The 15,000-nt window shown below is 45.1% G+C and overlaps 1 protein-coding gene across 2 annotated transcripts in view; it reads right to left on the bottom strand.

Annotated features, from left to right (window-relative positions):
• Window positions 1–15,000, bottom strand: part of LOC143277833 (uncharacterized) — a 79,674-nt gene that overhangs the window by 32,056 nt on the left and 32,618 nt on the right. For both annotated transcript variants that reach the window (XM_076582743.1, XM_076582744.1), the window contains exons 3-5: window positions 13,361–13,406; window positions 11,483–11,587; window positions 10,754–10,914 (exon numbers count right to left, since the gene is read on the bottom strand). In XM_076582743.1, coding sequence (XP_076438858.1) covers window positions 10,754–10,914; window positions 11,483–11,587; window positions 13,361–13,406 — 312 coding nt within the window. The remainder of the gene's footprint in view (window positions 1–10,753; window positions 10,915–11,482; window positions 11,588–13,360; window positions 13,407–15,000) is intronic.

The following is a 15,000-nucleotide window of genomic DNA, read 5'->3' as shown; positions in this document are numbered from 1 at the left end:
GGGGAGGGCGGTGAAGTGTGGGTGTGGAAAGGGTTGTGGGGGGGGGGGAGGGGGGAGGGCGGTGAAGTGTGGGTGTGGAAAGGGTTGTGGGGGGGGTGGAGGGGGAGGGCGGTGAAGTGTGGGTGTGGAAAGGGTTGTAGGGGGGGGGGGGGGAGGGGGAGGGGCGGTGAAGTGTGGGTGTGGAAAGGGTTGTAGGGGGTGGAGGGGGAGGGCGGTGAAGTGTGGGTGTGGAAAGGGTTGTGGGGGGGGAGGGGGAGGGGCGGTGAAGTGTGGGTGTGGAAAGGGTTGTAGGGGGTGGAGGGGGAGGGCGGTGAAGTGTGGGTGTGGAAAGGGTTGTAGGGGGGTGGAGGGGGAGGGCGGTGAAGTGTGGGTGTGGAAAGGGTTGTAGGGGGGGGGGGAGGGCGGTGAAGTGTGGGTGTGGAAAGGGTTGTGGGGGGGGGGAGGGGGAGCAGGAAGGGATTAGAGAGAGAGGGGGGAGGGGTTGCGAGACAAAGAGAGAGAGACAGAGGAGACAGACAGAGAGGTTGCGAGAGATAACGATCTTTTATTCACATTAAGGCCAAAGCACCTTACTGAAGGGGGTCATACAAGAAAATAAATAAAGAAAATGACTTGACACGATAAACCAACATCACAAATCAACCAAAAGTCGCCAATACAATACTCAACAACATTTGCAAAATAACGATTCGAAGTCTCTTCAATGCTTCATATGGCCAAGTTTTGTTGAGTAAGTTCATGTTTTGACGACATCAGCAAATTAAATGTAAAAGCACAGGGGGGCTTTAAAATATTTAGGTTGAATTAATCTTTGTCTGAGGTCACTCAAAGCAGAGCAACATAACAAAAACTGCAATTCATCTTCCCTACCCAGATTGCACAATCGACAAGTACATACATTTTCACTCCTACTACAGTATCTGAAACTGTGAACAGCAATATTAGAAACACCAAATATAAATGTTATCAGTGCACTTTTTACATATCTGTTTATTTCCATCCCAATATATGGTTCAGTTCCCTGCAATGTTTTAAAGAGTCTAAACTGCGCAAATCTATTGCTAGTTTCCATCTGGTCATGCCAATTTTGCCACCTAGAATCAACTTTTCGCTGCCTAAAACACCTTATAAAACATGCAATATCTTCAACACCGTGATATCCCACTCAAAGAATAACCATAAGAATTTCAGCATTGACGAACACACGTTGCCCATGTTTTTTGTTTGTTTGTTTGTTTTTTGTTTTGTTTTTTGTTGGTTTTTGTTTGTTTGTTGTTGTTGTTTTTTCTTTGTTTGTTTTGTTTTGTTTTTGTGTTGTTTTTAGTTGTTGTTGTTGTATTTTTTTGCCATTACTATATAAGGAATACAACATAAGCTTTGAACGGTAGCCTGTTTTCGTCCATTCTTGTAAGTTTCAACCAGCACTTAATACATTTAATGTACGAGTTTAAATAAATTGGATATCTCCCTAGCTCCCCATACACAAGATCATTTGGCGTTCGTATGTCCACATTCAAAACCGTTTCAAGTGTACTTTTTCTATTTGCTCACTTTCTTCCAAGGCCCATATTTCTGCACCATACTGCAGTATTGGTTGGACTTGAGCATTAAATAACCTGACAAAAATACCAAACGAAATACAATCCAGCTTATGCAAAATATGAAGTATCCGAATAACTGCTTTCTTTGCTTTATTAGCTATATCTTGACATGCGAAACTGAAACTAAGTTTTGTTGAAAAATAAATTCCAAGATACTTATATGCATTTACAGCAGTAATTCTTTCATTTCCATGTGACCATCTTTCGTTTCTTGCTAAATACCCTCCCTTACGGAACACAACAATACTTGTTTTATCCATATTTACTTTGAACTGTAAGCTACTTGCTGCAGCATATAAACTGTTCAACTGTCGCTGTAAACCCACTGTTGTTGTAGATAACAAAATCATATCATCAGCAAAAAGTAGAACAAACAATTCAATCAAATCAAAAGTAACTCCATGTTGACAATACTGCATTAGTTCCAAAGCAAGTTCATTGATAAAAAGTGAATATAAGACTGGGCTATAAACATTCCCTTGTTTAACCCCACGAATGCAGTTAACACATTCAGATAATGTTGCCCCAGCTCTCACTCTCGCTTTCACTTCATTATACATGCTTTTCACGCAACGATGTAACTTACCACTGATTCCATTCTTTAAAAAAAATAGGTCATAAAAGTTTTCTGGAAATGGAGTCGAAGGCCTTTTCAAAGTCCACAAACGCTACATGCAACTTTTTATTGTTTGCAACTGTTTCTGTACTGCAGCCATTGGAGGAAATATAATTATGATCAATTGTTGAATATCCCTTTTTAAGTGTGTGTGTGTGTGTGTGTGTGTGTGTGTGTGTGTGTGTGTGTGTGTGTGCGTGAAGTTACTTTTCAGAAGTCCTCTCTCTCTCTCTCTCTCTCTCTCTCTCTCTCTCTCTCTCTCTCTGTAGATCCCTGGCTTCAGAAATGGTGAGGTAGTGACCAGAATGAACCTGACAAAGTGGCCATAATGCCAGACTGAAGTATCAGTGAAGTACCAGTGTCCTTGGCCAACGACTTTGTTTCTGCAGTGGGCATGTGGGCACTTGTGTCTATTTCAGTGCATTCCCTTCTCTGTGTGTGTGTGTGTGTGTGTGTGTGTGTGTGTGTGTGTGTGTGTGTGTTTCGTTTTGTGGGTCTTTTACTAGCTGGTGTTCTAGTCACCTAGATGCATATGAAGTTTCAGAAATTCATTTCTTGTTTGACAAGAAATAGGTTTTGTGAATTCAATACAAAAATTACGCATCTCCACTTGACATAATTCCCACTTCTCTGTGTCCTCCAGTTCTTCATTTTGCATAAGAAAGGTATCTATGTTTTCATTTACTGACTGTACAAATGTTTCATTTAAAAAAATCCAACCTTGGTATTAAATCTCCAGTATCCTGGACCCCAAATAAAATCACTATCACTGAGTTCCAGTACAACAGCTTTATGATCAGAATTTGGAATGAATGAGAGGTGACAGGACGGACAGAGACGCAGAGTGTTTTCAGACAACAGCAATCCAGACGGCGTGCTGTGAAGGGATTCATGTGCACCCAAGTGGCCTCTTTTTCACTTGGGTGATACAACCTGCATCCGTTCAACCCAGTAATTCAATGGTTTGTTTGAAAGCTTCTGATTCTGATTTTTCATGTGGATGATCAGATATTATGTCAAGGTCACTATTTAGTGTACAGTTGAAGTCCCCTACAATTACTAAATCCCCGTCCTCATATTACCCTCTCTCCTCCCCTCTCCACCTCCATCTCTCCCTCCTCCTCTCCCTCCTCTCCTCTCTCTCCTCCCTCATTCCATACTCCTCATCCCCTCCTCCTCACCCTCACCATCTCTCTCCCTCCCCTCTCCCCACTCATCTCTCTCACTCCCCTCCCCCTCACTCTCCCCTCTCCTCTCCCCTCACTCCATCTCTCTCCCTCATCCCCTCCTCCCTCCTCCCTCCCTCCCCACTCCCTCACTCTCATCCTCTCCCTCCCCTCTCCCCACTCTCTCCCTCCTCTCTCCCTCACTCCACATCTCCCTCCCCCTCCCTCCCATCTCTCTCCCTCCCCTCTCCCCACTTCTCCTCCCTCTCCCTTCACTCCACTCTCTCCTCCCCCCATCCCCCTCACTCCTCTCTCCCCTCCCATCTCTACTCCCTCCCTCCCCTCCCCACTCTCTCCTCTCCCCATCTCCTCACTCTCCCTCCTCTCTCCCTCACTCCATCTCTCTCCCTCCCCTCTCCCCACTCTCTCCCTCCCCTCTCCCTACTCTCTCCCTCCTTTCTTCTTTGCTTCTTCCTTGCATTATAGTCAGTTACAGACAGCGAAACACCAAAAGACACTTTGCACAAACAACTCTCTCTCCTCTCCTCTCCTCCCTCCCTCATTCTCCCTCTCTCTCTCTCTCTCTCTCTCTCTCTCCCTCTCTCTCTCCACCCTCTCCCCCCTCCCTCCATCCCCCCTCCCCCCTCTCTCATGGTATGATGCCAGGCGGGGTGGCACAGAGCGGTGAAGAGGTCAGACCAGGGGCCGGCATTAGCTAAGTAATCATAATGGAAGCAGACCGGAAGACGTGGGAGGAGTTGTTGTCCTTGATCTAACTCCAGCGCTGCGGGGGTGGACCATCGGTGCGTGGGATGTGTTGTTGTATTGATCTGGGGGTGATGGATGGTGTAAGGAGGGAAGGTTTTCGTTTTTTCTTGAGGGATTTGTGTGTGTGTGTGTCGGGGGGGGGGGGGGGTAGATGGAACTTTGATGTCTATCAGAATAAATGAACTGACGAAGGAATAAAAGATGAGAGACAGACATACAGACAAACAGAAAAAGAGAACAACAGAGACAGAGACAGAGAGAATGAGAGCCAGACACAAAAGGCCAGTAACACAGAGACAGACAACCCGAGTTGTAATTGAACAACAGAAGCAGCAACAGCAGCAGCAACAACAGAAGCAGCATCAGCAACAACAGAAGCACCAACAGCAGCAGCAAAAACAACAACAGCAGCAACAACAGAAGCAGCAACAACAGCAACAACAGAAGCAGCAACAGCGGCTGCAGCAACAACACCAGCAACAACAACATCTGCAGCAACAACACCAGCAGCAACAACACCAGCAGCAACAGCAACAACACAAGCAGCAACAACAGCAGCAGCAACAGCAACAACAGCAGCAGCAATAACAGAAGCAGCAACAACAGCAACAGCAGAAGCAGCAACAGCAGCTGCAGCAACAACAACAGAAGCAGCAACAGCAGCTGCAGCAGCACCAACAGCAGCAGCAAAAACAACAACAGCAGCAACAACAGAAGCAGCAACAACAGCAACAACAGAAGCAGCAACAGCGGCTGCAGCAACAACACCAGCAACAACAACATCTGCAGCAACAACACCAGCAGCAACAACACCAGCAGCAACAGCAACAACACCAGCAGCAACAACAGCAGCAGCAACAGCAACAACAGCAGCAGCAATAACAGAAGCAGCAACAACAGCAACAGCAGAAGCAGCAACAGCAGCTGCAGCAACAACAACAGAAGCAGCAACAGCAGCTGCAGCAAGAACAGAAGCAGCAACAGCAGCAACAACAACAGCAGCAGCAACAACAACAGAAGCAGCAACAGCAGGACCAGCAACAACAGCAACAGCAGGAGCAGCAACAACAACAGCAACAACAGCAGCAACAACAACAGCAACAACAGCAGCAACAACAGAAGCAGCAACAGAGCAGCAGCAACAACAGCAGCAGCAGCAACAGCAGCAGCAACAACAGCAACAGCAGCAACAACAGCAGCAGCAGCAACAGCAGCAGCAGCAGCAACAACAACAGCAGCAGCAACAACAGCAGCAGCAACAACAGCAGCAACAACAGCAGCAACAACAGCAGCATCAGCAACAACAGCAGCAGCAACAACAGCAGCAGCAACAACAGCAGCAACAACAGCAGCAGCAACAACAGCACCAACAACAGCACCAACAACAGCAGCAGCAAGCTGTCTGTTTAAAAAGACGTGAAGGGCAAACATTTCGAAAGGGAACAATATCTGTCCGTGAGTGGTGGACAGAAAGGAGGAGGGGAACTCTCTCTCTCTCTCTCTCTCTCTCTCTCTCTCTCTCTCTCTGTATGTGTGTGTGTGTGTGTGTGTGTGTGTGTGATATTTGTGTGTTGGTGTGTGTTAGTGTCTTGGAGACCAGTATTAAACAAATGATGAAACAGCTTGACTTAAAAAATAACAATGCTCTCTCCAGAATTCTTAACTCTCTCCATACGAACGGCGAAAGAGACGACGTTAACAGCGTTTCACCCCAGTTACCATCATCAAAATATTGCAAGCGGAAAGCTCTTATACTGAAGACGTGAATGTTGACAAAGAATACCACAATTCTGACGACGGAAGCTAAAGGTTGGGTCATTGAGACACCCACTGGACATCCGAGGAGTCTGTGTAGAGGAGAAGAGAGGATTGGCCGTACTGAGTGAGTTAAAAGACTCACCAATAAGACCATCTGGACGTGCTGATTTGCCATTTTTCAGTCTTGTGACTGCATGTAACACCTCATCTCTTGGTATTGCTCTGTCATACACACTGTTCATCAACATACACAGCTTCTTCCTCACTGATTTCTTCATCCTTATTTTCTAACACATTTTTGAAGTGTCGAAACCATTAATCAACAGTAATATCATTCAAAGGTTGTGATTTCTTTTTCATTATTTTGTGAATTTTCCCTCCAAACATCTGCTGGTCATCAACAGAGTTTAAAAGATCATTTAATAATGTTTCGTCATGTGCCTTCTTTTTCTTTTTCATTAGGTTTTTATACTCGCGTCTTGCAATACACAGCACTGGCTTGTCATTCACATTCAGTGTTTTTCGATATGTTCTTGAACGTTTGCGTACATTACATCTTTCTTTTCTACATTCATGACCAAACCAGTCCTTTTGTTTAAATTTTATATTTACAGATATTCTTTTCAACATATTATATGCTTGTTCTTTAATAATGACATTAACTCTTTCCATACGAAAGGCGAAAGAGACGACGTTAACAACCGTTTCACCCCAATTACCATCGTCAAAATATTGCAAGCGGAATGCTCTTATACTGAAGACGTGAATGTTGACAAAGAATACCACAATTCTGATGACGGAAGCTAAAAGTTGGGTCATTCAGACACCCACTGGACATCCGAGGGGTCTGTGTAGAGGAGAAAAGAGGACTGGCCGTACTGAGTGAGTTAATACTATTCAAAGCATCATTAACATTTACGCTGATCAAATCTTCAGCAGAAAGCTTCTGCTGTATCTCATTTGAATTCATGAACTGAGGAAGTGCTGACTAAATTCCTCTTTCCAACAATATTTAACAATGCATTGTTTTTCATCAGCATGTAAATTTCTGTTGCATTTCAATTCATTTTGCTTATCTATACATAGAACAAGAGGCAGATGATCTGATTCAATCCGCTCCAGCACACTAAGTGTTAATTCGTCGTTAATAGATTGAAAAACATTCATAGACGCAAAGAAATAACCATTGACACTACTACCTTGATCAGATATGTATGTGAAACGACCTTCACGGTCGCCAGAGACAGACATACATACAGACAGTCAGTGTGGGGTTCGGTGGACCAGAAACCCCCCAAACAACAGGAATAACAGCAACTTACAAACAACAACAACAAACAAACAAAAACAAACACCAAAGACCCCGAAAGCCCATGTGGATGTCCAGCACATCCAACAGGAAGGTCGGACAAGCCGACAGTTGGTGTGGGTCAGGTCCCTGTAAGGTGGGTAACAGCAGGATTGTTCTGCACTGATGACCGCACCCCCTCATGTTTTAGTCATGGAAAGTAATAGACTGCCCCGGCACTCGTCCCCTTTTGTGTCACGTGCCAGCCTCATGAATATTTCATGAATTCATGAGCCTCGGTCCAGACCAATACATGACTTGAAGGAATTTTAGCGTGCGCTGCAAAATGTCGGGAACGTTGTTGTTGTTGTTGTTGTTGTTGTTGTTACTGTGTGATGGTGTGAACAGTGCTCTGTGTGTCCTGCAGGCATGGTTTGCTGGAATGACGGGGGCTGCGGGGCAGTGAATAGTGTTGTGCAGTCCCTGTCTGAGGCCTCAGCAGGGTTTCGTTCGGTCGTGCAGTCCCTGTCTGAGGCCTCAGCGGGGTTTCGTTTGGTCGTGCAGTCCTTACCTGAGGCCTCAGCGGGGTTTCGTTTGGTCGTGCAGTCCTTACCTGAGGCCTCAGCAGGGTTTCGTTTGGTTGGTTGGTTTTGTCCAGTCATGACCTGCAGGTTCATATTGGGCACACCGTCCGTGCTGGTTGTAAGGCGGAAGAACCACACACCCTCTCTCTCTATCTCTGTCTCTGTCCCCCTCTCTCCACCCCCACCCCCCCCACACACACACACACATCCTCTCTCTATCTCTCTATCTGTCACACACTCTCTCTCTAAAACTGGTTTTCAGTGTGAGCAATATTTGGACTTTGTGGATAAAAAGTGTTTTACGGACTGTTTGGTAAAATTACGGCTTGGTTTGCTCCCAATAAATGGATCATTTTTAGGAGAACATTCAAATGTAATTCAAATTACGCATGTAAATGTTGTAATGTGGTCAAAGATGAAAACCATTTTATAAACAATTGTGTCCTTTACAATAACCTGCAGCAAAAACATCTGGACTCTGAAGGTAACCCTAACCCTAACACATTTTCTACATTTGTATATATATATACACTCATCTGTCTGTGTGTCCATACCACACCATCTGTACTATCTGTTTAGTCCTCCACCAGTGTGTGCGTGTGTGTGTGTGTGCGTGCGTGAAAGAGAGAGAGTGAGAGAGAGAGAGAGGCAGACAGACAGAGAAAGAGAGTGACAGACAGAGACAGGCAGAAAGAGAGACAGAGAGACACCGACAGAGCGATTCCTGGGAACCAGTTTTCCCGCTGCCAGTGAGCCGTGACGTTGTCTCGTTCATAATTCACCTGCCAAAGTGACGGTGCCTTGGCTCAACACCCTCAAAGCGACCCCCCCTCCTTTTCACACATACTGACGTCACCACCGTGTGGTCGACACTTTCAAGACGAGCCACGTGACAACTAGCAGAACCATAAGGAACATGACAAAAAATCACAGCAACAACAACAACAACGACGACAGAACGTCACTCGTCACACCTGTCAGCCGGACCCGATTTCACTGCTCACATTCTGAACACGACGATGGAACGACTGAACAGGAAATGACGAAAAACCAGTCACGACGCACGTGTGACGTGTGAAGCCCTTGTGCACGTGCCGCGGCCGACAGGCAGACAGACAGAGAAAGAAAGAGACTGAAATAGAGAGAGACAGAGAGAGACATACAGAGAAAGAAATAGACAGAGAGAGGCAGGGAGACACAGAGATATAGACAGAGACATAGAGAGACCGAGAGAGACAAAGAGAAACAGAAAGAAAGAGACTGAGATGGGCAAGCTTAGACAGAGGTACAGCGAGACAGACAGACAGAGAAAGAGACAAAGACAGGCAGGGAGAGAGAGATATAGACAGACAGAGACACAGACCGAGAGAGACAAAAAGAAAACAGACAGACAAAGAGACAGAGAAAGAGAGAGTGAGAGAGAGTTAGGCAGTGAGAGACAGACAGACAGACAGACAGACAGACAGAGAAAGAAAGAGACAGGGAGAGACAGACAGACAGAGAAAGAGATAGGCAGGGAGAGAAACAGAGAGACAGAGATAGGCAGGGAGAGACAGGGAGATACAGAGAGAGACATAAAGAGACAAAGATAGAGAGACATAAAGAGATAGAGAGAGACACACATAGAGATAGAGACAGACAGACAGACAGACAGGGAGAGACAGACAGAGAAAGAAAGAGACAGAGAGAGGCAGGGAGAGACACAGAGAGACATAGAGACATAAAGAGACAGAGACAGACAGAGAGAGAGAGATGTGCTGATCCGTGGCAGTACAGAGGCAGCAATGCACGTCATCATCGTGAAGTCCTGGGTCACTGTCACAACCAACGGTGAAGGAAGGAGAGGCTAATTCCTTTCTGTCTGTCTGTCTCATCTTCCATTTGCTTCTTCTCTCTGTTCAAACTGATTTTTCCTGTTCCTTCACCAACGCTATTTTCCTCAATCAATGCGTTCGTTTGGTCTTCAGACTGCCAGCATTCTCCATCATCAACATCATCAACATCGCCGTCGCCTTAATTCTAATCATCATCATCATCATCGTCGTCGTCGTCCTCGTCGCCGTCACCATCATTATTATCATAATCATCATCAATATTACCGTCATTATTGCCATCATCATCATCATCACACCCTTCAGCGAAAGCGAAAGCAACAAGGGAACTAACCACTTACCGTGTCAAGACAGCTGTGGACTGTGGACTTTCCGTTGACAACAAAGCATGGCCTGTCATTGACAGACTGAGAGAGAGAGAGGGAGAGGGAGAGAGGGGGGAGAGGGGCTGGGGGGGGGGAGAGAGAGACAGAGGGAGAGAGATGGAGACAGACAGACAGAGGGAGAGACACAGACAGACAGAGACAGATACATATATATATAGAGAGAGAAAGAGTCTGAGACAAAGAGACGAAGAGAAACACAGACACTGACACAGACAGACAGAGACAGAAGAAGAGACAAGGAGTGAGAAAGAGGCAGATACAGAGAGACAGAGACAGAGAGACACAGAGAGAGAGAAAGAGGCGAACACACACACACACACACACACACACACACACACACACACACACACACACACAGGGGAAAAGTTATTTTAAAAAAAACATACACAAAAAAATACACACACACACACATAACAAACAAAAAAACAAATACTTAAATAAATAAATAAATAAATAAACAAAGGCCCCAAGAACGGCACAGACCAGCTGGATGACACACAATCCACACAGCATCCTGCCAGATGACACACAATCCACACAACATCCTACCAGATGACACACAATCCACACAGCATCCTACCAGATGACACACAATCCACACAACATCCTGCCAGATGACACACAATCCACACAGCATCCTCCCAGATGACACACAATCCCCCCCCCCCCCCCCACCCTCCCCCAACAGCCTCAAAGTAACAGAGTACCGTCCACAAACACGCCGAGATAATCGCCGAATGGCGTGACGACTCACCTCCTTTCCTGATTGGACAATTGTCTCGTGCACGCCTTCTGCAGGCACGTCCACTTCCGTTTTGACCTCCACTTCCGGCTGAGGTGCGCCTGCGCTGTCGTCGGCTTTGCTGACTTCCTGCTTGACATCGGAGAGAACTTCGCCAGTCTTCGTGTCTGACACTGTGGGAAGAAAGAGCGAGATGTTGGATGTATCTGCCTGGTGGTGCTGGTGGTGTGTGAGTAGTGGTGGTGATGGTGGTGGTGTGTGAGTGGCGGTGGTGGTGTGTTAGTGGTGGTGGTGGTGGTGGTGGTGTGTGAGTAGTGGTGGTGATGGTGGTGGTGTGTGAGTGGCGGTGGTGGTGTGTTAGTGGTGGTGGTGGTGGTGGTGGTGTGTGAGTGAAGGTGGTGGTGGTGGTATGTCAGTGGTGGTGGTGGTTTGTCAGTGGTGGTGGTGTGTGAGTGGTGGTGGTGACGGTGGTGGTGGTGTGTGAGTGGTGGTGGTGGTGGTTGTGTTTGAGTGGTGGTGTGTGAGTGGTGATGGTGGTGTGTGTGTGTGTGCATCAGTGCACAATCATGCTCTGTGTGTGTGTGTGTGTGTGTGTGTCTATGTCTCCCTCCCTTACCCCCTCTTGGTCTCCCCCCCCCTGTCTCACTCCCTTCCTCTCTCCTTCCTCTCTCTCTCTGTGTCTCCCCCCCTCCCCCCCCCTCTCTCTCTCTCTCTCTCTGTCCCCCCCTCTGTGTGGCTCACCAGTTTTGCGAGCAGTGTCCACCTCCACCTTGTGTCCGTTGACTTCATGCACGTGCTGCACGTGCTCTTCGTGAACTGTGACGTCATTGCGCGCGCTCTTTTCGTCTGAGGTATCAAAAAACGATTTTTATTTTCATCAGGGCAGCATCTATTTAAAAAAGAAAAAAAAAGTTTCGTATTTCAGGAAAGAAACAGTCAGTACCATAACCCCCCGCCCCGCCTGAAAAGAAAATAACAGTTCTTTTTAAGCACACACACACACACACACACACACACACACACACACAATTTCACACACACACCCTCCCACAAACAAACAAACAACAACAAAAAACCAAACTCACGCACGTGTACATCAATCTAATCTCGCGCGTGGCAGTGTCTTGGACTGTACGTCCACGCATGTGCGTGCGGGAACACGTGAGTGATTCGCCCATTTTTGGTTTTCTTTTCGTAACACAACCCACCACACGCTTGGAAACATGTGCCGAGCGGAGAACAGAGGTGTGTGTAGGAGGGGGGGGGGGGGGGGGTTGCAAACGGCAAGCAACCCGAATTAACTTTCTGCGCAGAGAGGTGAATTGTCAAAGAGCCGTGTCGGGTTTCTTCCCTTCCATGAAACTGTCGCCATGATGTTCTAAAACACCGCCAACATGCAGGGAATCGAAGGGAGCCACCCCCACCCCCCACCCCCCACCCCCCCTTTATATATATATATATGTGTGTGTGTGTGTGTGTGTGTGTGTGTGTGTGTGTGTGTGTGTGTGTGTGTTTAGCCGTGGCATTTATGAAAACAACAGCAACAGCTTTTTTAACCTTTTTTAACAAATTTTACTTTCTTTGAAAGAAAATCAGAGTTTGAATTGTTTTGTGATATCAGGTGTCTAAAAATGTTTTTTTTTAACAATTCTAGTTTTGTTTGTATCTCTGTCTGCATGGTTTTCAACTGCTCTGGGGTGGAAAAAAAAGAAAAAGAAAGAAAGGAAGAAAGAAAAAGCCAGAATTTTGCAATGTACTAAGGAACTTATATATTTCATTTTCGTAGATGTTTTCCCCTTCTTTGAAGTGAAGTATAAGTGCGTGTTGATTTTTGTCTTCACGTGTAGAAACCATTTAGAATCATTTACTCGCATTTGATGGGTCAGGCTTCACCCATGCCGACCAAGAGAAGGCATGCACGTGCATGTTCTAGGTCTGAGTCACTGACATGATGTGGGCAGTGCATAGGTAGGTCGGAGCTTGATTCATTCTTGTGGTACGTATCTGGTGGTGGCTTTGTTGTTGTTGTTGTTGTTGTTGTTGTTGCTGTTTGTGTGGTTTTTTGTTGTTGTTGTTGTTTGTTTGTTTTTGTTTTTTGTGTGTGTTTTTCTTTTTTTTTAATCCTTAAACCAGCAGGATAATCCTGGTCCATACAGCACCTACACGCCACGCTCTGAAACTCACTTTGTTGACTTATACGAAAGACTAGTACCCTACCACTGGTGGAGATGTTGGAATACAATACAATACAACATAATACAATGCGATACGATACGATACGACACAATATGATACAATACAATACAACGCAATACGATGCAATACAATACGATACGATACGATACGACACAATATGATACAGTACAATACGACACAATACGATACAATACAATACAATTCAATACAATGTTTCCCGTTTCATCTCCGCAGTGACAGAGACACGGACATGACCATCCGATATGACCGGGAAAAAAGAAGGAAAAAATCTGTCTGTGTCTGTGTGTGTGTGTGTGTGTGTGTGTGTGTGTGTGTGTCTGTGTCTGTCTCCTGTACACGCACGAAGTGTAATCACTGAATGCCTGTGGACAGAACAGTCTGTGTGAAACATGGCCAACCTACCTGCCAGCTGAAGCAGCGACTGCAGCTCCTCCTCTTGTTTCTCCACCTGCACACACACACACACACACACACACACACACACACACACACACACACACACACACACACACACACACACACACACACACACACATACACACACGCGCGCGCGCGCACGCACGCATGCATGATCGCACACATGCACACAAGCAAACACACGCATGCACGCATGTATACAAAGTTTACAAACACGTGAACGCTTTAAAAATAAACATGAAATATTAATGCTCATAACCATTTTTCTCCCTGTCTGTCTCTCTATTTCTGTCTGTGTGTGTGTGTCTTTCTCTACCCATTGCATATTAGATCAATAGTAACATTCATAAAATATTGCCTCAAACTAACAAGACTTCCAACATCACGACTGTGTAGACAAACATGCTGCTGCTGCAAGAGGAGAAGGGCAAACAGAACTGGGTATTCCACATCCAGAGGTCATGTTTGGATGTGCCAAGGAGTAAGGCACGAGAGCGGTTTGTATCGGAATTTAAAGACAGACTTATAGCATGTTACAAACAAAACTGGCACAGAGAAATAGAGAGCAATGATAGGTATAAATGGTTCTATTCATTTAAATCAATATTTCAAACAGAGAAGTATATATATTAAGACCGTAAGAAATTGGTGGCATAAAATCTGCTTTGCGAAGCTCAGATTGAGAGCACTTGGACTGAATGCCAACAGAAGATGGTTTGATTCAGACGTAGCAACATCTCCTTGCCCATTGTGTGTCGAAAGCCCAGAAGATGAAAATCATTTCGTATCTAAGTGCAAAAGATACGATGAATTGCGAAAAAAACTGTACCCTTTTCAATACAGCTCCAGCGCAGAGGAAAGATTTGTTCGGCATACTGATGACAGAAAATGAAAATATGATACTTTCACTTGCAAAATATGTATCTAAGGCAATAAATATACGGAAAAAGTCCGTCATCAGTCCAAATACTCATTAATCAATTAAAAATTTAGTATGGATTTTATGAGGAAAAAACATAGATAAAAAGGAAGGGTTACATTTGGATGGTCAATCTCGACATTGTAATTATATGTGTTCGTATTGATATGATGGATTTTTATGTTCAGGCATAGATAATCATTTCATGATTTATACGTTCTTTGGAATGTGTTTGTATTGATATGATGTGTGTCAATGTTACATGCGTAAATATTTATCATATGATTTATATGTACTTTGTTTTCTGTGTTCTGTCCAAACCTTGGAGACGAACGACTGAAAAAAAGCACATTAAGCCAGTGACAAAGTGCCAAAGTGTTGCAGATCTCTTATTAGTTTATGTTGTTTCCATTCTGACTTGAAGATAATGACAAAGTGCCAAAGTGTCGCGAATCTCTTATTAGTTTATGTTGTTTCCATTCTGACTTGAAGATAATGACAAAGTGCCAAAGTGTCGCGAATCTCTTATTAGTTTATGTTGTTTCCATTCTGACTTGAAGATAATGACAAAGTGCCAAAGTGTCGCAAATCTGTCATTAGTTTATGTTGTTTCCATTCTGACTTGAAGATAATGACAAAGTGCCAAAGTGTCGCAAATCTGTCATTAGTTTATGTTGTTTCCATTCTGACTTGAAGATAATGACAA

This window comes from Babylonia areolata, chromosome 35 (assembly GCF_041734735.1).
Source record: "Babylonia areolata isolate BAREFJ2019XMU chromosome 35, ASM4173473v1, whole genome shotgun sequence".
Taxonomy (NCBI): domain Eukaryota; kingdom Metazoa; phylum Mollusca; class Gastropoda; order Neogastropoda; family Buccinidae; genus Babylonia; species Babylonia areolata.
This window is presented reverse-complemented; position numbering and strand designations above follow the sequence as displayed.